Raw genomic sequence first — 24,166 nt, forward strand, 5'->3', positions numbered from 1 at the left:
CACAGGGCCATTCTCCCCAGCAGACCCAAACTTAGGACCATTCCCTTCCTGGGCTTTAGCTGAATCCAGAACCAACTCTGAGACAACTGCACTATTCTCAGCCCTCCCAGGCTGAAAGGCCCCTTCTGTCTGCTCCACAGACACAGAAGAGCCGGAGACACATTCTCCTTCCCCAGACACACAGCTTGGGAGCTCATTTCCCTGGTCCCAGCACACAGGGCTGTTCACAGACAACTGCTTGGAGACCGAGGTAGCTCCCCCCATAGGCAAGTCAATACCCCTGACAGACACAGGCACATTCCCTTCACTGTCACATTTCTCCACACACGACACAGGTAAGGGATAGGGACACTCATCTTCCACTATCCCTGTCTTCCCACACTGCTGACTGGACAAAGCCATCAGCTCACAAGGCTGCCTAGGCTCCTCCAAACTTTCCCTACCAGGCACATGGTCACTCCCCATGGATAAGCTGCTGCTTTTTTCACTACACTGAGCTACTTCCAGCAAATCACAGTTACCCATTTCAGGTTCCCTTTTACAAGCTGCACTAGCCACCGATCCATCACCCATCACAAATCTACCCTCTCCTTCCTCAGTTATGGCTTCCACCTGACCATTCACTTTACTCTGCTTCTGAGAGATATTTTCCTGACCAATGAGATCTTTCTGCTCTTGATCTAACCCCAGATTAACTTCTGAGACATTAGACAGACACTCAAACTTCATTCCCAGACAAACAGCTATTTCCCACCCGGTTAGACTCCCCCTCTCCCTGGCCATAGCAAAACGGGTTAAACACAGAAAACTGCCCCGAGTAATACCCCATATCCACACAGTTATAAACTGGCTTTTCAACAGGATACAGTTTCTGCTGTTCTTCCCTTGCTTTTTTGACTTGGAGCTGGAGTCTAGCCGTCTCCTGTTGCATCTTGTGAGTCTCCTGTTCAGCAGCCAGCAGCTCCAGACGCCCCTTACGAGCTCGCTCTTCTCTCTTAGCAGCTTCTTTCTTTCTCTCAGCAGCCTCTTCCTCCAGCTGGGCCAAGGCTCGCTTCTCTTCCATTCGAATTTCTGCCAGTTTTTGCTCATGTTCAAACTGCAGGCTGTCCATCAGGGCTTGCAGTTTCATTGCTTTTGCTGATGCTTTCTGTCTCATGGTCACTGATCTTTAACCAACCAAACTCTCAATCCCAAATTTCAAATTTGGATAGCGTGGGGTTCTGACCCAAAGCTTGATTGACCTGGTTCTGTGGATCCTAGCATGACTACGCCACTGTGATGATGCGGTTCTGGCGGAACCCAACTGAGAGTGCCAATTCAGGACCAATTGTTTAAACAGGGCAGTTACAGCCCAAGGCTGGGGGTTTTCCACCTCTATGGCAAACCAAACCAGTCAGAGAAAAAGGACTTTGGTTTCACCCCACTGGCTAACCACAAGTCACACAAGCAATTTCCTTAGACACTCCAGTCTCCCTGTATCCCTACCAGTGCCACTCGTCCTGGGGATGAATGGTTATGAAAACCAACACCCCAATAAAAGAAAACGGTTCTCTCGATCCCAAAGAATCAAGTCCCAGACCCAGGTCAATATACAGATCAGATCTTACCCACAAATCATGCTGTTGCCAATCCTTTAGAATCTAAAATCTAAAGGTTTATTCATAAAAGGAAAAAGGTAGAGATGAGAGCTAGAATTGGTTAAATGGAATCAGTTACATACAGTAATGGCAAAGTTCTTGGTTCAGGCTTGTAGCAGTGATGGAATAAACTGCAGGTTCAAATCAAGTCTCTGGAACATCCCCCGCTGGGATGGGTCATTCAGTCCTTTGTTCAGAGCTTCAGTTTGTAGCAAAGTCCCTCCAGAGGTAAGAAGCAGGATTGAAGACCAGATGGAGATGAGGCATCAGCCTTTTATAGGCTTTTCCAGATGTAAGAACCTCTTTGTTCTTACTGTGGAAAATTACAGCAAAATGGAGTCTGCAGTCTCTCCATGGGTCAATTGTGTAGCTGATGGTCCTTAATGGGCCATCAAGCAGGCTAGGCAGAGCTAACATCAACTTATCTGGGATGTCTCCCAGAAGCACAGCACAAGTTTGAAGTACAGACAGGATAGAGCCAATATTCATAACTTAAACTACAAAATGACACATGCACACAGACAGCATAATCATAACCAGCAACCCATAACCTGGTCTTAGACACCTTACATGACCCCCTTTACATAAGATTTGGTGCCACTGCAGGACCTTGGTTGCAACCCTGTTCTATATGGTCCCAGATTCTATCAATAACGTCACAGAGGGTGCCACTCCAGGTGGCTCCAAGGCCGACCCGCTGGGAGCTGCCGAGGGAAAAAAGCTTCCGAGAACCGTGCCGGTGGCGTGTGCACACCTGATTGGAATGGAGGTGACCACCACCTCGCAGAACCACAGTTCCAAGGTGAGTAACCCTCTTTTCTTGTGTCACTGAGCGTCTTGGCTAACAGCCAGCGCCGGACCCAGCCTCCAGTAACTTATCGAGTTCTTTTCCAAGCCCTGTTAGTTTTGGCCTTCTCAGCATCCCCTGGCAAGGAGTTCCCCAGGTTCCACTGCCGCGAGGGGTAAGCCCCCTCTGCTCCCCAACCTCCCCCAGAACCCCCAACCCTCTCCTGCAGCCTCCCCCACCATCCTCCCAGAGGCCCTCCCCCTCCATAAATGAGCTCAGGCACACGAGGAGGGTTCAAGCTGATTTATGGCAGCAGCAGCAGCACGCCCTGGGCACCCAAGCGAAGCTATGGAGAGGCTGCTGCAGTGGTACTGCCAGTAGCAGGGCGCCTGCCCAGCTGTGTCAAGGCCTGGGCCAAGGGCACTGCTCCTCCACACGTGCTGCAGGGCCAGGCACAGCAGAAGGGATGATAGAGCCCAGGGCCAAGGCAGAGACAATACACGGGCCTAGGGGCAGTTTGGGGAGGGGCAGGGGTTTCAAAGCCTCGTGCCAGCGGGGCTGGGTTGGAGGAGAGACACTTCACCTCCACCATTCTACATGCACCCACTGGTGAAATGCAGCCACCTCTAGGGTGAGCATTGGCAGCTGTTTAACAGCACACACAAACGCTACACGGCAGGGTCAAAGCATGCTGCGTTTAACACGCTACAGGGGCTACGGGGCACTGAACAGGGCTTAGCCCAGCCAGCGGGGTTAACCCCCTACTTCAGCACTGCGTCTAATTAGATCTATTGGTACTATGGGAAAGGACCCCCACGGCTAGCGGCAGGCTGAGGCCCCCACCCAACAGCAGCAGAGGAAGGGAAATGTCATGCACTTTTCCCGACAGCAGGAGAACGCCGGCCTCTCGGGCCACCCCGGGTGTCTGTGCCGCTTGCCGGGTTCCCTGGTTTTCTAAGACAAGCGTTTCCAAGGGACTAGCCCCCCCCCCCCCCCCCAGCCTCAAACACTCCGTCACCTGAGAACCTTCCGGGAAGGCTGGGGCGGCAGCCTGTGCCCAAAGGGGCATGTCACCCCCTCTTGGAGAGGGGCTACAGCCAGCCCCTGCCTCCCCTCAGCCAGGCCATGCCAGCTCCAAGTCTCCTCCCTGCAGCTCTTCAGGGGGCCGTATCTGGGGCTGAGAGCTGGAGGGCACACAGGGACAATCCAGCCCGCGAGGGGCTCCAGGGGGGAGCCTGCATCCTGCAGCTTCCTTGCCCTGGGGGAGCTGAGCACAGCAGCTGTTCCCATGTCAGTCCAGGGCACCCTGCCTGTCCCCAGCTGGGTGGTTACTGAGAGGGCCCCCCTCTAGGCAGCTGAGGGGAGAATGGTATTAGCTCTTCTCTAGCACTTCCCAGCTGTAGGGCTCACCGTGCTTTACAGGGGAGGGCAGTGAGCCTGTCCCCATTTTACAGATGGGGAAACTGAGGCCCGGAGCAAGTCTTGCCCAAGGTCATGCAGCAGGCCCGTGGCAGAGCCAGGTCTCCTGAGTCCCAGTCACGTGCTCCGTGTTCTCGGACACACTGCCTCTCCCACCGCCAGCCCAGCTGAGAGCCGACTGCTCTTCCAGCTTGGGGCCTGCTCAGAGGCTGTGCAATGTCCCGAGTAGCAACAGGGGCTTCGGCGAGAGCTCTCTGCAGCCCGTGTTCAGAGGCGGAAAGGAGCCGGGTGGGCCCCCCGGGAGCAGGGATTCATTTGCTCCTCAGCTACTCTACCCTACCTGCCCAGCTCTGCACCTCTCCAGGCTCTGGTCTCCATACAGGAGCAGAGGGAATCACAGCCTGCAGGGGCCCCGGGCAAGGGGCCCAGCACAACACAGCTGCCCCAGGCAGCACATGTCAGCTGCCTGCCCTGCCCACAGGGAAGAAAGATCATGGAGGCAGGAGAGGGGGGAGATGAGCAGCCAGGGGGTGTGGGCAGGTGTCTGGCCAAAGGGACCCTGAAGTTTAAAGAGATCTGGGCTCCATTTAGCTACAGCAGCACCACCCCCACTTCTTTGTGCATGTCCCCCCACCTCAGCTCCCCGTGTCTGTTCACCCGGGGGGGTGGGGGGGCGTCCTCAGCTGCATGCAGCGGCCCCAGCCCCTGTGCAACGGGAGCCAGGGGTCTGCACAGAGTCCCTGAGTCACAGTGGCCCATTGGCAGGGGGGCTGGAACATGCTGCAGCAGCACGGTCCCCGCCCCGCAGCGGGGCAGCCTAGACCTGGCCATAGCGGACGATCTCGCTGAGGTCGTAGCCGGTCGCAGCGAAGGAGTTTCCCTCGGGGTCACAGAAGCGGGCGCCGCAGAGCTGGGTGTCAGTCACGCACTCCGAGTGGCAGTGCTCGATCTGCAGGGGGCAGGAGAGAGCCCTTGGACTGCGCAGCCCAGCCAGGCCCTGCGGGGGGCTAGACAGGCCTCCCCTGGAATCCCCCCGGGGCATGGGCACGAGGCGCCCCCTGCAGGCTGCAGCAAGGGGACACAGAAGTGTTTCATCTGAACTTGGGGACCGGAATGTCACAGGGATACGAGAACCACACTCGGGGGCTCTCTCCCCTCCCCAGCATCCAGCCCCTCCCTCGCTGCAACACCAGCCCCGGGCTTGGGGCAGCGCTGAGGGAAATGGAGGCACAGCATGCCCTCCCCAGGCTGCCAGGGATTTCAGTGGGGAGGAGGAGGTGGTCAGTGGAAGAGGGGGAGAGTGGGGCAGACAGAGCAGCTCAGGGGAGCTGACAGAGGTGCAGGCTGGGGGGTAGCAGGGCAGGGCCTGAGGAGGGGAGAGGAAGTCTGAGACTATGAGCAGCTCAGGGGAGTAGCTGGAATAGTGCAAGGGGTGTGGTAGGCCAAGCTGGCCCCCGGGGCAGGAGGGTGGCTGGGATATGGGGGCCCCTCTGGCACCAGCAACTGGCAAAGACATGCAGAGGTGTGGGGAATTGTAGTGGTGGGGGACATGCAGGGGAGTGGGGGAGTCTAGAGGGGGGTCAGACAGCCCCCCCCCGAGACAGAGGGCAAGGTAAAACCATTGGCTGTTGTGTGTTCCGCATGGAAGTGTGGGGAATTTGGGAGGGTTGGGGGAGGGGTAGCTAGATCAAAACCGGGTGGAGCTGTTGAGGGTGGGGGATTGGGATTGGGTTGGATCAGAGCCGGGAGGGGGTTGGTGCAGTGCTGGAGGAGACCGAGTGAGGAGCTCTGAACCAGGGCTAGGGGGTGGATCAGGGCATTGGGAGGCAGGAGGGGAGCCAAAAGGCCCTAGAGGGGTGCATGGATTGAGGGCAATAGGCAGGGGCAGCGGAGAGCTGGACTGGGGCTGTGGGGGAGGGGGAGGGGGTGGCTTTTAGAACCAGGAAGGGGGCCCAGGCCCCTCACCTATTCTTGCCGCAGGGCACTCTGGGGCCTTGTTGCGCCACTAGGCCACCTAGTCCCCAGCTCAGCCTCACAGCCCCTTGTGGCAGTGGGGGAATGTCACGGGGGGAAACTGAGGCACAAAGGAGCAGTGACTGGCTGAAGGTTGCACTGAGAGTCAGTGGCAGAGCCAGGACTGGAACTGAGGAGCTCCTGGCTCCCAGCCCCATGCTCAGACCATTAGCCCCCAGGGTTCTCTGCAGGGGCGTGTGGGCATCACAGCACTGGCCACTCACCTCGATGTCCCCGGTGTCTGGGCTCCGGCTGAGTTTCCAGATCTGGACATAGGAATCCTCGGCACCTGACAGCAGCTGCAGTGGGAGGCAGAACAGAGGCGGTGAGGGGGCTGCAGGTGGTGGGAGGGCTCTGCCAGCCTCTGAGCTCAGGCCCAGTGCTCACTGCAGCGAGCAGAGCCTCTCAGCACCGCTGCTGAAGCCTGCTGCATGCAGCGACTGAGGCAGTTCTACTCTTTGGCACACTGGCTCCGGGCTCGGGCCTCTCTCCCTCGGGCAGGACAGCAGGCACCACCCGGGGCAGAGGGCGGCAGAATGCAATGGTATGTGTGTGCCCCCTCCTGGCTAGTGTGGGAGCTGCAGCTCTTCCCAGCCCCAGTGGAGGATTCAGGCAGGCAGGCTGAGGAGCTGAGCCAAGTGGCGTTCAGAAGGCTGGCAGGGAGGCAGGCAGCGCCGTGCAGCCGGGGGATTGCCGGGAGGCCTCACACAGGTTTACCTTCCCTGTCAGGGGTGCCAGGTCCAGGGCGTAGATCCAGCGAGCGTGGGCGCTGACCGTGGCACGCAGGGCCCCGCTCATGGCCTCGTACAGCCGGATCTGCCCGTTCCCATAGCCAGCAGCAATGACCCCGTTCCACAGCTTCACCGAGGAGCAGCTCCACCTGGGCACAAAGCAGACATGTCAGCCCCACTGGCTCCACCGGGATGGGGGAGTTATGGGCTTCCCCCTTCCCGCCTCTCTGCCTGCAGGTACCTCCCCCCTCGCCTGGGGCCCACCTCTAGCAAGGCCCGGGGGGGGGGGTGTCTCTGGGCTCATCTCGCTGCCCCAAGGAGCTGTGGCAGCCCCTGCCCGGCCTTACCCAAAGGCAGAGATTTTGGTGAGCAGGGAGAACTCCTCCTTGGCTCTCCAGACACACAGGGCCCCGGAGTCATCCGCAGTCACCAGCTCAGCAGCCCCATCCTGCAATGGGAGGAGCAGCCGTCAGTGCCATGCCATGGGACCCCTCCCAGCCATGGGGCAGTCAGCAATTAGTCAGGATACCCCGGAGTAACCAGTCACCAAATAGCTCTTTGGCAGAAGTGCAGGAAAGTTGCTTTATAAGCTAATGAGCTCCCAGGACACTGACACTGAACCATCCTTCTCCGAATAACTAATGAGCTGGTGCACGTCACTGGCCTCTAGTGGGCGGACTGAGAACTGTTCAGCTGTGTGGCACCTCCCCTGTCCTGGGAACAGCGGATGGAGACTCCTTCGGTTCCAGTGGGCAGGGCCTGGGCTGCAGGAGCGTGAGAATCTGAGGGCTGCCCCGTGTTATGCAGCATAGGGACACCCACATGCCAGGTGACTGGATCTGACCTGTCTCTTGCGCTTTCATCCCAAAGGGTTTTACTGGCCGCCGCCGCCGCCGCCTCTGGAATGAACAACGGCCCCAGTGGGAACGTGGGAGGCGGGGCGAGGATGCGGAGAGCTCTGGTTAAGGGTGGTGAGGCAGACACACTAAGGGAGTGCATCTGTAACTATCACTCCAGGCATCTGAAGAAGTGAGGTTTTTTTACCCACAAAAGCTTATGCCCAAATAAATCTGTTGGTCTCTAAGGTGCCACCAGACTCCTCGTTGTTTTTCTGGATACAGACTAACACGGCTGCCCCGATACTAAGGGAGTGGATACAGTCCGACCCTGCTAATAAATGGCCTTGAGTCCAGGGAGGCTTTCATGGCCCCCAGCTGGCTGAGAGACCGGTGCTGGCACTGGGCTTAGGCAAAGTAGCTGACTAAAGTGCTGCCTCCATCCATTTAATTGTTCCAAGGTCTTTATTGTTAAGATGTCCTCATTGTCTTGAGCTGGTCAGTTGCTATTCTCAGAGTGGTAGCTGTGCTAGTCTGTATCAGCAAAAAGAACGAGGAGTCCTTGTGGCACTTGTGGGGACAGAGCCAGAAGAGTTCCACTTCATAGGAATTGTGGGGATTGCCAAAAAGCCTTTGGTACAGTGGATTAGACAGGTTTATGGAAGCTGCGACGCCACTATGGAAAGCCTCCGGAATTTGTGAACATCATTCAGAGGTTCTATGAAAACATCACCAGCCAGGCAATACCTGACAGTGAACTGACTAAACCATTCAAGGTTACTACGGGCATCAGACAAGGATGCTTTGTGTCACCTGTGATCTTTTTACTGGTAGTGGATTGGGTAATGAGAGACCACAGAACAACCAAGGGGGAGACAATGGACTTTCACACAGAAGTTAGAGGACCTTGATCTTGCAGATGAAATCAACTTGCTATCCCACACCCATAGAGACGTGCAAGCTAAAATCAATAATCTCTAGGCCTATGCACAATTAGGAGGGTTGAAAATCAACACCGAGAAAACTCAAACCATGAGAATCAACACACACCAAGAACCACCAATACAGTACCACTTTCTGGAACCAACATGGAAGAGGTCTGATATTTCATGTATCTTGGCAGCACTGTAAGTAAAACAGGTGGAGCAGACGAAGACATTACAGCCAGAATAGCAAGAGCCAGATGGGCCTTTGTATCTCTAAGGCCGATCTGGAGAAATAGAAATCTTGCCTCCAAACTAAACTTTGAATATGTAATATCATTGTAAATATGGCACTGAAACCTGGAGACTTATTAAGACCTTATTATCTAAACTCCAAGTTGTCAGTTGCCTTAGACAAACCCTCTATATCAGATAGCCAGAAAAAATCACGAACGAAGAACTCTGGAGGAGGATGAAACAAAAGCAGGACAGGAAATTATGGAACAAAAATGGAGTTGGCTCGGACATTCATGAGGCAAAGACCTGCCCAGTGTAACAAGAGAGGCACTGAACTGGAGCCCCTAGGGCAAAAGGCAACGAGGTAGCCCCAGGATAACAGAAGCAGAATTGGTAACTCCCCAAGCGATATGAAAAGAAGCTAAGGCTGTGGCAGGAGACCGGCCCGGAAGGCCAGCTGTGGTGAAGGCCACATGGACAAGAGAGGCAGAGGAGAAGGGAGAGTAGGGTTTGAGCCACCTCTGTACCCATCCTGCAGGGACTGTACCAGCCCTGGGAGGGGTCAGTGAGCCCTGTCTTTGTGGTGGCTGGCTCTGGGTGGGAGTGAGGCATCTTTACTGACCTCTGGGGCACCGTAAGGACCACCCTGGCTGCTGGAAAGCCTTGGCACGAAAGATTTTGGTCTGGGCTCTCCCAGGAAGGGCTCTGGCATCATTAGTGTCCAGGCAGAGCAGGTAGGGCCTCAGCTCTGTGTCTCCCGCACTGGGAAGCACATGGGAAAGAGGAAGGGCTGACAGACGGGTTTTCAGCTGGCTGTAGGCACCCCCCAAGGAAGGAGGGGCCGAACTGGCTGCTCCGGCATTTGGCAACCCGGCTGTAAGCCATGTGGCCTGGCCTGGCAGCCAGCTTTTCGCGCTGAGCCTGGGATAGGAGCTGTGCGCGGTGCCGGGGGCTCCATACCGGGTTCTCACCGACCTCCGAGGTGATGTCAGTGATGGAGTCGCGATGCTCCTCCAGGACCTCGCTCAGCGTGATGTTTGTTCCCTTGCTGGGGATGTCAAACACCAGCACCAGTCCCGACGAAGTCCCTGAGGATAAGCAAGGGAGATGCCACTGGCAGCCAGTCACGGACCCCGCCCCACTCTGCACTAGGAACCAGCCTCCTGGTCTTCCCACCTCCGGGAACCAGTCTCACACCCCACACCCCAAACCAGTCCTCACACTCCTCAGTAACTCCTCCAGCTTCAGGAGCCTAAACAGACCCTTCTCCTGTTCCCCGCACACTCCACTCCCATCCTCCTGGGCCCAAGTGTCCCTAGTGCAGCACATCCACAGCCCAGCCCCCTCACCCAGCTGCTGTATGCAGGCCCGCTGCTTCCCCGCTCTCCCAGCCCTCTCCTCTGCTGCCCACCTGGCCTCAGTCCTATCATGCACAAGATTAGGTGCCCAGTTGCTGCACCTGTAGATACCAGAGATCCTACTCCTTGCCCCTCACTCCGTTCGCCAGCCTCCCGTTTCCCTACCCCACTCACCCACGCAGATGAAGCGCCCACTGGCGGCAGCGATCCCTCGAGCAAACACTGCCTGGGCTGGAAGGAAACGGAAGCCCCATTACACCCCTGCAGCAGCTCCTACCCCAGAGCTCGATGGAGACTCCAGGCCACAAGGGGACACTTTGAAAGTCAGGACCACAAGGTGTGAGGGACCCAGACACCCTGATTTAAGGCCAGATCACAGAGAAACTAGATTATCTAGCCAGAAAGGAACATTGGGGTCACCTTGTCTGACCTCCTGCATGACATGGGCAATAGACATCCTGGAATTAATTCCTAAATAAAACCAACATCCTCCCTTCTGCTGGCTCCCTGGGCCAGAGCCCCCTACAGGCTATTGGCTCCTGGGGTGGAGGAAGCCAAACTGTGCCACACAAAATCCATGCCCATGGTTCATCCTGCCCTTCCAGGGCAGTTGGTGGCAGGGGGGAGAGCTCTGCAGAGCCCTCCTCCCTAGGCTCCTGCTGCAGCACTGCCCCCAGCTAGGATCTATATCTACCTGGCGGTGGTTCCAAGACATCGAGGGCATGCCAATAAACCATGATGGAGCCGTCTGACTCGTACATCTGGGGAGTGAAAACACCTGGTCAGCTCGTTGCAGAGTCACTTCTGGGTGGGGTCAATGAGCCTGAAGCCATCAGGAGAAACCCCGAGTGCTGCCCCCACAAAGATTTCCAGAGAGGGGGGAGGCACCCCTGTTATCTGGGGCCCTCAAAGTCCCTGACACAAGGGCCTCCAGAAGGCACCTTGTATCAGGTAGCTGCCAAGATGGGCCAAGAGGCCTGGGGCTAGCCAGCCCTGTTCAACCAGCCGCATCTGTGCAGGGGATGGGAACGGTTTTTACAGGAGTGCTGAAAGCCAACGAATAATACTATAAACCCAGACGTGATGGGAGCTAGGGGTTTGGTTGCTATTTTCGCTTCAAGCCAGGGGCCACACCCATAGCTCCAGCACACCAGGCCTGTGCCATAATTACTTGTCTCCCAGCCTAAGCTGGCTGGAGAGAACACAGTTTAATAGAGGCTTGACAGGCAAGCGCAAGCTGTGTTCCTGAGGAAGGAGTGCAGGGAAGCAGTGCTCTGTCTCAGAACAGAGAGATTAGAGAAACTCCGAAGGGACAGGGAACTGAGCCTGGAGACTGGGCTGAAGAGGGGCCCAAGTGGGTGGGAAAAAACCTTGTTTGTTTGGGACTTATTACCCTGGAAGGGGACTGCACTGTGAGAATGACCCAGCTGGAGGACTGAGCCACATAAAACCCTGGGAGAGACAGGAAATCCTGGGTGAAGGGAAACTGAGGCAGGAAGTGCCTGCATAGCCAGACTTCCCCAGCAGAGGGTACTATGGGGCAGTCATGCCCTATGACATGCCTCCATTGACCTTCCTGCAGCTCAGGAGACTGTTCTCACAGAAAAAAGAACAGGGGCACTTGTGGCACCTTGGAGACTAACAAATTTATTTCAGCATAAGCTTTCGTGGGCTACAGCCCACTTCATCGGCTATAGCCCACGAAAGCTTATGCTCAAATAAATTTGTTAGTCTCTAAGGTGCCACAAGTGCCCCTGTTCTTTTTGCGGATACAGACTAACAGGGCTGCTACTCTGAAACCTGTTCACACAGAGCTCTCCACCACAGGCCCCACCCCCTCCTTTCCCAGAGCCTAGAAAAGGAAGCAGCACTCTTACCTGGATGCCTTTCTGAGAGGTCAGGACCAGGAGAACTCGAGAAGGCAGGACACACCAGGAGGCCTGAAAGGGAAAGGAGCTGTTGCAGCCAACACCGGGTAATTCTACATGATATCTTGTCCTAACAGCTAAAGGGGAACTGATCGCAGAACTAAAAGTTAATGGTACAAATGATCATGACTTGGGCCAAAAGAAATATGATGAGGTTCAACAAGGACAAGTGCAGAGTCCTGCATTTAGGACGGAAGAACCCCATGCACTGCTACAGACTAGGGACCGAATGGCTGGGCAGCAGTTCTGCAGAAAAGGACCTAGGGGTTACAGTGGACGAAAAGCTGGATATGAGTCAGCAGGTGCCCTTGTTGCCAAGAAGGCTAATGGCATTTTGGGCTGTATAAGTAGGGGCATTTCCAGCAGATCGAGGGATGTGATCATTCCCCTCTACTCAGCACTGGTGAGGCCTCATTTGGAGTACTGTGTCCAGTTTTGGGCCCCACACTACAAGAAGGATGTGGATAAATTGGAGAGAGTCCAGCAGAGGGCAACAAAAATGATTAGGGGGCTGGAGCACATGACTTATGAGGAGAGGCTGAGGGAACTGAGGTTGTTTAGCCTGCAGAAGAGAAGATTGAGGGGGGCTGCTTGATAGCTGCTTTCAACTACCTGAAAGGGGGTTCCAAAGAGGATGGATCTAGACTGTTCTCAGTGGTAGAAGATGACAGAACAAGGAGTAATGGTCTCAAGTTGCAGAAGGGGAGGTTTAGGTTGGACATTAGGAAAAACTTTTTCACTAGTAGGGTGGTGAAGCACTGGAATGGGTTACCTAGGGAGGTGGTGGAATCTCCTTCCTTAGAGGTTTTTAAGGTCAGGCTTGACAAAGCCCTGGCTGGGATGATTTAGTTGGGTTTGGTCCTGCTTTGAGCAGGGGGTTGGACTAGATACCTCCTGAGGTCCCTTCCAACCCTGAGATTCTGTGATCCCATTTATAATGTACAAACAGAATAAAGTCCAGACCAGTAATAGATATACCTGGTGTTTTACAAGGCCAGTTTCACAAAGCTGAAAATGATTATGGGCCAAATCAGCTGTGAGGAAGAATTTAACTCAAAAAGTATGAATGATGATTGAGAATCATTTAAGAACACATTACTAGATGCCCCAAAAGCCACACTCGAGGAAGAAGGCTGTGCTGCTTTAAAAAAAACCAACCAGGTTTAGAGGGGAAGTGAAGGCAACTGTAACATATAGCAAAGGGAAGAATGGGGAATTTGATAGTAATGAATATAAATCAGAAGTGAGAAATTGTAGAAAATTGATACAGGAAGTCAAAGGACACAAGGAAAAATATACGTCCAGCAGAGTTAAGAACAATAAGGAGTTTTAAAAATATATTAAGAACAAAAAGAATCCTGATAATGGTATTGGTCTATTACAGGGGTCGGCAACCTTTCAGAAGCTGTGTGCCGAGTCTTCATTTATTCACTCTAATTTAAGGTTTCGCGTGCCAGTAATACATTTTAATGTTTTTAGAAAGTCTCTTTCTATAAGTCTATAATATACCTGTACCCCTATATAACGCTGTCCTCGGGAGCCAAAAAATCTTACCGCGTTATAGGCGAAACTGCGTTATATCAAACTTCCTTTGATCCGCTGGAGTGCGCAGCCCCGCCCCACCGGAACGCTGCTTTACTGTGTTGTATCCGAATTCGTGTTATATCGGGTCGCGTTATATCGGGGTAGAGGTGTATATAACTAAACTATTGTTGGATGTAAAGTAAATAAGGTTTTTAAAATGTTTAAGAAGCTTCATTTAAAATTAAATTAAAATGCAGAGCCCCCCGGACCGGTGGCCAGGACCCAGGCAGTGCGAGTGCCACTGAAAATCAACTCGCGTGCTGCAGGTTGCCTAGCCCTGGTCTAGGTAGTGTTTTGGAGCAATGCTGGCTGGATTAGAGCCATTTCAAGGTGGCCCTGGCTTGACACCAAACTGCCCCCAGAGTTCTACCGAGGCTGTTGTGGCCTCCACTGGGAGGAAGGAGAGAGCTGTTCTCCCCAAGTATGGTGACCAGACAGCAAGTGTGAAAAATCGGGGTGGGGGTGGGGGGTAATAGGCGCCTACCAAAGAAAATGCCCCAAAATGGGGACTGTCCCTATAAAATCGGGACATCTGGTGACCCTACCCCCGAGGAAGGGCAGGGGACGTGAGGCTGGGTCATGTGCCCACAGTGAGTTAGTGCAGACTCAGGAGAGAACCCAGGAGCCCTCCCTTACACTCCCCGGTGCGCTAACCACCCGGGTACACTGGGTCTGTGCCCCGAACCCGCTCCAGGGCCTGGGCCCCAGCCCCTACCTCTCCCCTCAGGTCGGGCTGACTTTCCTGGCGGGTCCGAGCCTGGCTGGCGCTGCCCCACGCCCGCGGTCCCGAGCTCAGTTTTCCCATGGGCAGGGGAGCCGGTGTGAGCCGCAGCCCTGCCCCGAGGAGCTCGCTGCGCGATGGCACCAGCCCTGCGGGGAGCCCCCCTACCTGGGTGACGATGGAGGCGCTGACCGCCAGGCCGCCCTCCTTGGCCTGCAGCTGGCGGTGGGAGACGCTGAGCCCGTCGGCCGAGGCGCTGGCCAGGCTGACGGTGCTGCCGTGCACGGCGGCGAAGTAGGTGAGCTGCTTGTCGCGCAGGGGCAGCACGCTCAGGTTGTTGTACAGCGCCGAGCTGCTGCTCTTCAGCGGGACGCTCCGCTCCTTGCGGTACATCCTGGGGGGCGAGCCGGGGGCACGGGCCGGGCGGGCAGGGGCACTCGGGGGGCGGAGGAGCGGGGGGCGGCCGGGCACTCGGGGGGGGCGGGGGCCGGGCACTCGGGGGGGCGGCCGGGCACTCGGGGGGGCGGAGGAGCGGGGGGCGGCCGGGCACTCGGGGGGGCCGGGGGTCGCCGGCTGGGCGAGGCAGCCGCACCGGGGCCGCCGCTGGAGGGGCCGGGGCAGAGCCCGAGGCAGGGGGTCGAAAGGGGCCCGATCCCTCCCGCTCACCCCGAGTCCCCCGCAGCCATGGAGACGGCGCCGCGCGTTCTCAGGGCGCGGGCGTCGCAGGGCGATGACATCACGGCCCGGGACGGGGCTGGCGTTGCCTTGGTGACGGGGACGCAGCCCGCGGAAGGGGGGCTCCAGCCGGCTCGGTGAGGGGGCACCGCTGGGGTGGGGGTGCTGGATCATATGTGGGGGGGTGCAGTGGGGGCGGGGCCTGGCTCAGGGTGCTGGATGTGGGGGGTGCAGTGGGGGTGGGGCAGGGCGTGGCTCAGGGTGCTGGATGTGGGGGGTGCAGTGGGGGTGGGGAGGGGCGTGGCTGGGGGTGCTGGATGGGGGAGTGCAGTGGGGGTGGGGGTGCTGGATGTGGGGGGTGCAGTGGGGGTGGGGCAGGATGTGGCTCAGGGTGCTGGATGTGGGGGATGCAGTGGGGGTGGGGAGGGGCATGGCTGGAGGGCAGTGCTGGGGCGGGGGCTGCAATGGCTGGGAGGGGGCACAGGTGCGGGGGCAGTGGGGCAGTGGGGAGGGGCATGGCTGGGGGTGACTGAGGGAGGTGCTGGTGGGTGCTGTTAGGACACAGTGACTCAAAGGTCACAAATAAAAAGTGCCAGGAGAGGCAGTGACACACACACACACTCCATGCTCTGTCATGGAGAGCCAGGCCTCCTGGGTTCTATTTCTGGCTCTGACATTGACTTGCTGTGTGGCCCCTCCTTGTCTCAGTTCCCCCCCCCCTCCTCAGTGGGGACATCTTAAGCTTTTGACTATCTGGAGCTCAGGTACTGAGAGATGCAGCACTGCCAAATTTGCCCTCTCTGCTTGATGCTTCCCTTCTCACCCGCAGAGCTAGCACCACCCAGCAGCAGGCACAGCAGCACAGAGGTGCTGGAGGGGAGGCCAACGCCACAGGCCCCCACTGAACTGCCTGCTTGCTTGTCCTCATTGTCCCAGCGTCACTCGCCAGAACTCCCCTGCGTTCTGTGACCAGCGAAGGTCCCCAGCACTAAAGGCAGGGAATACCACGAGAGCCCAGTCCCTCCTGGGGAATGTTCCAGCACCCAGGAGTCCTGATGTCCAGACCTCCACTCTAACCATTAGACCTCGCTGTCTCCCAGTACTGGGAGATACCAGAACAATACTCACATGAAGCCCTGCACAGATCCTTGTCACCAGTCCCTGGTGTCCCTGTGAGGAGTGGATGGGAGAGGCACCAGGGCACTGCCTCCCAGTCCCCGTGCCCCTTGCATCCATTTTAAAGCTGAGGGTGACTGTGGGCCAGTGGACAGTGCAGGAACTGCCTGTGGCCAGCAGGCCATACTGGGGCACCCTAGCCTGGTCCTTCACTCAGCGTTATCCCCAGCTGGTGGCCCTGTTGCCCACGTTGCTTGTTGCCCTGGGTAGACCCCATATAAAATGATGGGGTCTAAATGAGCTGTTGTCACGGAGTGTGGGGGAGTCAAGGCCCTGCACCCCCGGCTTCCTGCAATTCACCGGGACTCCCAGCCAGCCAGTAAAGCAGCAGGTTTATTTAGACGACAGGAACACAGTCCAAGACAGGCCTTGCAGGTACAGAGAACAGGACCCCTCAGTTAGGTCCATCTGGGGGGCCAGGGAGGCTAGAGCCCTGTCTGGGCTTCCCTCCATTTCCCCAGCCAGCTCCAAACTGAAACTCCCTCCAGCCTCTCACTCAGCCTCCCCCCGGCTCCTCCCCTGCCCTTTGTCCAGTTTCCCAGGCAGAGGTGTCACCTGACCTCCAACCCCCTTCCTGGGTTCTCATGTTACGTGCTCAGGTATCTTCCCTCAAGGAAAGTCTCCCATCCCCAATGCAGACAGTCCCAGCAAAACTGCCCTGCAACCTTCCCAGGCCAACACTCCCCACTCAGCATTCAAAGAACACATTAAGAACATGCCCAGTTTGTCACAGCTGTTACCACCCAAGAAGGAGATCTTGGAGTCATTGTGGATAGTTCTCTGGAAACAGCCACTCAATGTGCAGTGATGGGCAGGGATGGTGTTTGCCAGAAGCTGGGAATGGGCGACAGGGGATGGATCACTTGAGGATTACCTGTTCTGTTCATTCCCTCTGGGGCACCAGGGCATTGGACACTGTCGGCAGACAGGATACTGGGCTAGATGGACCTTTGGTATGACCCAGCATGGCCTTTCTTATGTTCTTATGGGTACAGTGATAATGGGATGGTGCTGATGGGCACTGTCATATTTCCCTGCAGAAAATGACGTCCCGGGACCGTGTGCCTCTCTCCAAGTCACGGGCGGAGAAGTCACGCCCCCCCACGGTACCCATCCCTCAAGTGGATATCGTCCCAGGGCGCTTCTCTGAGTCAGAATGGATCTCCCTGGTCACCATGGAGGAAGGAGAGGATGGAGTGGGAGATATCCTGGAAGGGATGATAAACCAAGTGATGGACGAGTGCTATAAAGTGTACCTGGCTCGGCAGGTGAGCATGCCAGGCTGCGGCTTTCCATGGAATCCAAGCGGTAGAGATGGTCCCAGCTTCGGGCTCAGGGCAGGACTGTTCCCTACAGGGCTTTGTTCCCACTACATCTGAATGGACCCAGCCGCAGGGCCTGGCTTCTGCCTGCATTCCGTAGGGAGCCACTGAGGACACGAGCTGTGTGAAACCAAGCACTATGGTAACAGATGGAAGGGCTTCAGGGAAAGGTGTTGGTCCAGAGGGACCGGGCCATCTGGCTCGGAGCAGCTCTATGCTGCTGCTTGCTTCATGGAGAGGAAGGAAAGCAGAGCAGGGATCCAGGACAGACCCTTTCTGTGGCCACTAGAAATGGAGCTTCCGGAGGGGATGGGGCAAGAGCAGGGGCGGCTCTAGGTATTTTGCTGCCCCAAGCACGGAGGCAGGCTGCCTTCGGCGGCTTGCCTGCGGGAGGTCCCCGGTCCCGCGGATTCGGCAGCACACCTGCGGGAGGTCCGCCGAAGCCGCGGGACCAGCGGACCCTCCGCAGGCATGTCGCCGAAGGCAGCCTGCCTGCCGCCCTCGCGGCGACCGGCAGAGCGCCCCTCGTGGCTTGCCGCCCTAGGCACGCGCTTGGCATGCTGGTACCTGGAGCTGCCCCTGGGCAAGAGGTTCCTATTGCAGTGGCCTTTGTGTGATCCTGACTTGGCTGCCCAGCTCCTTGCTCGATGCTGGGTATGTATCCCCCTCCCTCAGGCTGAGAGCTCCTGGAACCCCAGGGGAAATCTCTCTGCTTCCACAGAAGTCTTCATGCTCCCATCGACCCAGGCAATGGCTCCCGGGCTGAGTACACCCCTAGTCACACTCATCCCACTGGTGGCGCTGTCATCTCCTGCCCTCAGCCCTTAGGCACTCAGATACCATGGTGATGGGTGTGGTATGAGACCCCAACTAGAATGGGCGTCTCCCTCCTGACCTTCGACTCTCCTCTCAGCTCCGTTATGGAGATAATAGCCTCTGCTCTCCAGGGGTGGGACTGCATCAGTGCTCTGGTGCTGAGCTTCGTGCAACATGGATTATTTTACTATATGCAGATTGCTTAGTTGGAAAGGGTACCCGAGCCTGCACCGTCCTGACAGTCACCTCCCTGGCCACACGCCTCTCTTCTGACTCAGCACATGAGCTGCACCAGCTTGGACTCCCTTAGATTCAGTGGGGCAAAGTCAGAGTTGGCCTGGACAGCAAGGGCACACTGATGGGTGGGGTGTGTCGATGGGAGCTGAGATGGAGTCTTGCTCTCCTGTCTCACTTCTAGCCAAAGTCAGGAAGCAAGAGGGTGGTGCTGGGCTCATTCTGTCTCTGCTCTTCTTTCCCAGTGCATCCCGTTCACCATCAGCCAGGCACGGGATGCCATCCTGCAGATTGCCGAATGGCGCTTCCTGGCGCGGGATGAGGGGGAGGCCACCGTGGAAGAAGATGCCACCTGGCAGGAGGAGGAAGAGCCAGTGGCCTGTGTCACAGACTCGTGGGCACAGGGCTCAGTCCCCGTCATGCGAACCAGTCTGACCCTGTTCCCACAGGAGAGAGAGGTACTCTAGCACCAGGGCTTACCTTGGGAGCACTGGCCCTGGAGCAGTGCAGGGAGGGGAGAGGGAAGCAGGCTGGTCCTGAGTGCTTGTCCTGACAGAGGCATTCTGGGCCTGGCAGGACACAGGAGATGAGACCTGAAACTGCCTTCAGTCTGGTTCGTACTCTAGGGCCAGAGAATTAGAGAAGTACCAGCAGCATGTGGCCTGGTCACATGTCCTTGTAGAGTCACAGCAGCCGTCACTCACAGGCTGTCTGCAGCATTCTCAGGAAGGCTCCTTAGATGGGGAATAACCTTCTCCCAAGGCCTCATGTTTTTCCTAACGGCCCATTACCCTGAATGGGCCCTTCCCCACCCGCTGTCTAGACTGAAAGCATCTTGTCTAGCGGGCATTACCCAGGTGTGACTTCATCTGAAGTACAGCTACAGAGTCAGTATTTATAACTTCAGATACAAAAATGATACATGCACGCAAATAGGATAATCCTATTCAGCCAATCTTAATCTTTTCAATGACATCCTACGTGACCCATAATATGCACTGTAATTATGCCATAATCCTATCCGAAGAATACCACTGTGAAGAACATGGGGTGCGGTGTCACAGGATGCTGATGTGTTAGAAAGGAACAGGATGATCAGGGGCCCAGCTCGTTCCCATTTGTCGCTGCGTGCACTGAAAGGGATTTGTTTGCTGTAGGATCTTGCAGCAGTTGCAGGATGTCCCACGGTGGAGCATCTCTTGGAGCTGCTTGGGCAGGAGGGGTAGAGGGGAGACGCAGGGTGAAGAGCAGAGTTAGCTCAGCCCTTCATCCTGCCAAGGCTGCCCACTGGGAGGGGCGTGGGAGGAGTGATGTGCCAGCATGACCTCACCAACCAGCTCCCTCTCTGACCCTGACGACCCTGACCCCAAAGGCCCCCTGCACTGTGGCCTGGCTCTTGCCCTCCACCCATTTGCTGGGGTATGAAGAAATGGCCCCCAGGCCCTGCCGCTAAGTGGGCAACAGCTTGTCCTGGGTGTGGTGGCCACTCTGGCCTGTGACGCTGGGGCTTCCTCTTTACATTAATGGCTATTTCCAACAGGTGTCTTTGGACAAACTCCCTGAGGAAACACTTTCCCATGAGGAGACGCGGCCCTCCACAGGATCCCCCGAGGTGCCAGCAACCCCCCCCTCAGAACAGCCTACTCAAGAGAGGGGGGCCAAGTCTGCAAAGTCATCCAAGCCCCAGAATGTGCTTCCCCAGCCAGCCCCGCCCCCCTCGCCCAAGACCAGAAAAGCATACAGGGCCCATCGAGGGCTGCTGCGTTCAGCCAGCCTGAAGAGCATGGCCAGGCCCCTACAGGAGACTGAGAAGGAGCTGCTCCGGCAGCAGCTCTCACAGACCCTGCCTGAGGAATCCCCGCAGCAGGATCTTGGCAGCCTTCACCAGCTCCTGCCCATGTCATGCAGCAACCTGCTGAAGATCCAGATGGGCAGGCCCCCCAACATCAAGGGTGTGACGTACGATGAGTTTGGTACAGTCCTCGCCATGCCCAAGCTGGACCCAGCCCGTCTACCCAAGTGCTGGATCAAGCCTCAGGTGGAGGTGCTGGATCCAGATGTTGAGGCCAAGCGGCTGGAAGTTCTCAAAACCGTCTCAGGGCGTGGCCAGAGGAGTACCAAGTCCCACAGCCGTGCAGCCCAAGGGCCAGGGCTAGGAGAGCTCATTAGTGCTAAGCTGCTCCAGGACACGGGGCCCATGCTGAGTGGTGGGCTGGCCCAGGCTTTCTCTCCGAGCCACGCAGACAAGAGAGCACAGCCTTTGCCTTGCACAGGGAAAAGCCTTGAACCCAGCAGCCATGTCTACTGGAAACCCAGCAACCTGCTGGACTCCATTGAGCTGGCCCCAGGAGTGGCCATCAGGGACAGCAGCTGTGTGAAGCGCGGGCCCCACCATGGGGCCCTCTATGAAGAGGGAGGGGAAGGGGTCTTCCAAGGAAAGCTCAGGCCCATCCGCCCCAGAGTGCCTCTGCCCGCGGTTGCTGTGGAGCAGCTCATCCGGGATCACACGCCCCAGGTCCGGCCCATGGCTCTGCTCAGATCGCTCCTGTCATCGGGGCCAGAGCACTTGTAAGTGGAGCATACTCCCTGTCCTCCCCTCTGGGACCGGGCCGAGGTGCCATACCATCGCACGGCCTGGTACCATACCCCAGCCTCTCCGGCTAGCGTGGTGTGCGGGGGCGGCTCGCTGCTTGGCTGTGGTAACCAGCTGGTGCGTGTGACGAGGGACCTGCCTGCGCTGACCTCTCGTCTTCCCCGGCTCTTGGTAACAATAAATCCCGAGCACCCACAGCACGACTCACTTGCCTGCTTTGGTTCCACCTCCCTGCACACCAGCCTCTCTGACCCAGGAGACCCTGGGGTGTCAGGGGGACAGCCTGGGCCCCAAGGCTACATGCCCCCTGGATGCTATTAACTTACCTGCTGTAACCTCGCCCAGCTGCAGCAGGGATGGTTGCTTAATGAAATGTTCCTCCCCTCTCTTTTCTCAGAGGGTCTCCCTAGACCAGTTAGCATCAGTCCCAACCCGTGGTCACCGTGGTCCCTGAGCACCTCGCTGTATGGGTGTGAGTGGAGGAGGGACTGGAGGTTGCAGGGAGGAATTCAGTTCCCTTAAGAACATAAGAACATAAGAACGGTCATTTGGTGACCCCTAGTTCTTGTATTATGGGAATAAGTAAATAACTTTTCCCTCCAGATCATTTATTCAAACCCTGAGCTACATGTCTACACTGGCAGTGTAACTCTGCCCAGACTGGACTAACAGTGTAACTCTGCCAGTGTAGACATGCCCTGAGCTTAATGCTGGGAGCAACTCACCAGCATTCAGTAAAGTCTCAACATTAGACACATTCTTATAATCCTAGGACCTGTTTTAACAACCCGAACACTCAGGGGAGCCAGGCTGATTCCAGCCATGGATTTGTCAGTGTTCACTTCAGACCTGGGGACCTTGGCATGAGCTGGCTCCTGGTCTGCCAGCGTCACAGACTAGACTTGTAATCTCATTAAAAAACAATAGCAAGTTTGTCTGACAAAATCTGTTTCCCATAAAGCCATGTTGACTGGCATCACGGTGCTTCGATCCTCGAATTCTTGCATCCCATGCCAGCCTTTCTAGAACTTTCCATGAGACATGATGATCATATGCAACAACTCCCAGGAGCCCTCTCTGTCATGCAGCGGGACTTCAGCTGTATTTATCCCCTTGTCACGAGTCTCAGACTTTGGACTGTGCAGCGTAGGTGGTCTGCAGAGCCGCTTCTGTCATGGCAATGTGGCCATTCCTAGCAGTGATTCCTCCTGCTAATTTCTACAGACAAGTTATACAATACTGGCATAGTTACTCCAGTACACCCCCACTAGTGTCAACCCAGTTATCCCAGAGCAAAGGCTCCCATAGCTAGTCCTGTATGGGAAGGGAAATAACCCTTTACTGGTATAACGTACCTCCAGGCCAGTAGAACTGCATTCCCATGTGGAGTTGTACTGGTATAACTAGCTTGGTACAAAAATCAATCCCACCCCAAACCCAAATAGTTCAACCGGTACAAAAGCTGTCCCTGGGCCAGGCATTCCCAGAGACTTTTTTGGCCAGCTGGACTAACCACAGAAGCTTGCCCCTGCCCAGGCACTGGGGAGCTGCTTGATGTTTTCTTTGCTCTTTCTTTGATTCTGCAATTCCTTGATTTAGCTCTGATCAAACTTGAGGCTGATGTGCAAAGTGAAGGGAAAGGAAACATACAAAGTTCCAAACCCGACCGATGCAGAGGAGTGAGAGCGGAGTAGCTGCTAAGGGAGATTCAGTCCCAAACCTGGAGTCCAACAGCCAGAGAGAGGAAAGGAACAGCACTTCTAACGCTGGAGGGCAGACCAGCAAGCCACTGCACTGTTGCACTAAATCATTTCTTTCTTCCCAGGGCCGAGGGTGCAGTGGGGAGGTTGTGGAATGCGGACTGGGAGTCTGGAAGAGGTGGTGCCCACAGCTTGCGCTTGACCTCAAGGAATGGCCAGAACAAGGTCTCATGGACAGTGCCAAAACTTACAAAAATATTCTCACCAGTTCAGCTGAGCCGCTCCCTAGCTGGGGTAAGAGCTCTGGGGGCTCCCTACACAGCAGCTCTTTGGGGCAGGTAGCAGGGCAAAGTTCCCAATCCCTGTGTGATCCTCCTAAGGGTGCAGCAGCTGCTCTGACTGTGCGGGTTGGAATAACCATTACTGGAGAGGCTCTGCCAGGCTAGGGAGGGAGTTCAGCCCACCAGGGCTGTGAGAGGTGGCAGCCACAAGGTTGCACAGAGTGGGAGCAGGATTTTAGTCCCCAGGGCTGGCAGCGATGTGACATGCGTGTTTACACTGCCTGCTCCAGTGACCCAAGACCAGCCCTCCAACACCATCCTATTGCAGAGCTTGTGGGCATGACGGTCCCATCCAGCGGTGGGTTAACCAGAGATCAGTTGCCTACGAAACTGTCTCCCCAGAAAACTGCTCTGCTCTGCACCAGCTTTACCTTCCCAAGTGTCGGAGGAGCCCATGGAGAGCATTTCAATGAGCCACTCTCAGAGAGAGAGGGCCTGGATACCTGCAGCCCACAGCCCAGGGAGATGGTGGACCAGGCCAGGACGGTGTGATGGGCGGCACAGTCCCCATGCTGGCTGGAAAGGGGTTAATGAGAGCCTGTGGGCTCAGTCTGCTCGGCCCCATTACACCTGCGGGACCAGTTCAAAGAAGAAAAGCCCAGTTCAGCCAGGGCTGACCGGGCGAGGGAGTGGCCCTGTAGTGAAGCTCTGTGAAGGAAGGCTGGGCTGGGTTAGGGGCAGGGTCTATCCTGAGATTACTAGACCCCAGTGTAAGGTTGCCAACTCTCCTGGATTGGCCAGGAGTCTCCCGGAATCGGCCTCAATCTCCCGATGACTATTACAGGCAATCTGGGAGATTTCAATAGGCCAAAGTCCGGTTGGCGGCGCAGCGGGGCTAAGGCAGGCTCCCTACCTGCCCTGGCTCTGTGTGGCTCCAGGAAGTGGCCGGCATGTCCGGCTCCTACGTGCAGGGGCAGCCAGGGCGTCTCCGCGCGCTGTCCCCACGTCCCACCCCAAACGCCGACTCTGGGAATTGCTGCCAATGGGAGCTGTGGGAGCAAGCAGGGGCTGCACGCAGAGCCACCTGGCCACCCCTGAGCCAAGGAGCCGGACTGCTGGATGCTTCCGGGAGCCAAAGCCTGCACCACCTGCCGCACGCCAACCCACTGCCCCTGCCCTGGGCATCGTCCTGCAC

At 56.6% G+C, this 24,166-nt stretch overlaps 2 protein-coding genes across 3 annotated transcripts; one reads left to right on the forward strand and one right to left on the reverse strand.

Annotated features, from left to right (window-relative positions):
- Positions 1-2,680: 2,680 nt before the first annotated feature.
- Positions 2,681-14,623, reverse strand: WDR54 (WD repeat domain 54). 2 transcript variants are annotated; one of them, XM_045019529.1, is made up of 9 exons: positions 14,343-14,623; positions 11,819-11,881; positions 10,636-10,702; positions 10,116-10,172; positions 9,559-9,671; positions 6,935-7,035; positions 6,574-6,736; positions 6,081-6,155; positions 2,681-4,792 (listed from the first exon to the last, which is right to left on the reverse strand). In XM_045019529.1, the coding sequence occupies exons 1-9, from the start codon at positions 14,565-14,567 to the stop codon at positions 4,661-4,663; spliced, it is 996 nt and encodes a 331-aa protein (XP_044875464.1). In that variant the 5' UTR covers positions 14,568-14,623; the 3' UTR covers positions 2,681-4,660. The 2 variants fall into 2 exon arrangements, with proteins under 2 accessions (XP_044875464.1, XP_044875463.1); XM_045019528.1 differs by having other exon boundaries at positions 2,682-4,792; positions 9,544-9,671.
- Positions 14,624-14,855: 232 nt separating this feature from the next.
- C5H2orf81 (chromosome 5 C2orf81 homolog) lies at positions 14,856-21,445 on the forward strand. Its single transcript, XM_045019527.1, has 4 exons — positions 14,856-14,986; positions 17,066-17,293; positions 18,643-18,855; positions 19,938-21,445. The coding sequence occupies exons 2-4, from the start codon at positions 17,069-17,071 to the stop codon at positions 20,967-20,969; spliced, it is 1,470 nt and encodes a 489-aa protein (XP_044875462.1). The 5' UTR covers positions 14,856-14,986; positions 17,066-17,068; the 3' UTR covers positions 20,970-21,445.
- The last annotated feature ends 2,721 nt before the right edge of the window (positions 21,446-24,166 follow it).

This window comes from Mauremys mutica, chromosome 5 (assembly GCF_020497125.1).
Source record: "Mauremys mutica isolate MM-2020 ecotype Southern chromosome 5, ASM2049712v1, whole genome shotgun sequence".
NCBI classification, from domain to species: domain Eukaryota; kingdom Metazoa; phylum Chordata; order Testudines; family Geoemydidae; genus Mauremys; species Mauremys mutica.

Bases quoted from the DNA above. Each gene is read 5' to 3' on its own strand.
- C5H2orf81 (XM_045019527.1), top strand. From the start codon at position 17,069: ATGACGTCCCGGGACCGTGTGCCTCTCTCCAAGTCACGGGCGGAGAAG. The intron at 17,294-18,642 runs GTGAGCATGCCA...CTTCTTTCCCAG, and splicing joins AAGTGTACCTGGCTCGGCAG to TGCATCCCGTTCACCATCAG. The intron at 18,856-19,937 runs GTACTCTAGCAC...TATTTCCAACAG, and splicing joins TGTTCCCACAGGAGAGAGAG to GTGTCTTTGGACAAACTCCC.
- WDR54 (XM_045019528.1), bottom strand. From the start codon at position 14,567: ATGTACCGCAAGGAGCGGAGCGTCCCGCTGAAGAGCAGCAGCTCGGCG. The intron at 10,173-10,635 runs GTAGATATAGAT...GTTTCCTTCCAG, and splicing joins TGTCTTGGAACCACCGCCAG to CCCAGGCAGTGTTTGCTCGA. The intron at 9,672-10,115 runs GTGAGTGGGGTA...GCTTATCCTCAG, and splicing joins TGGGCGCTTCATCTGCGTGG to GGACTTCGTCGGGACTGGTG.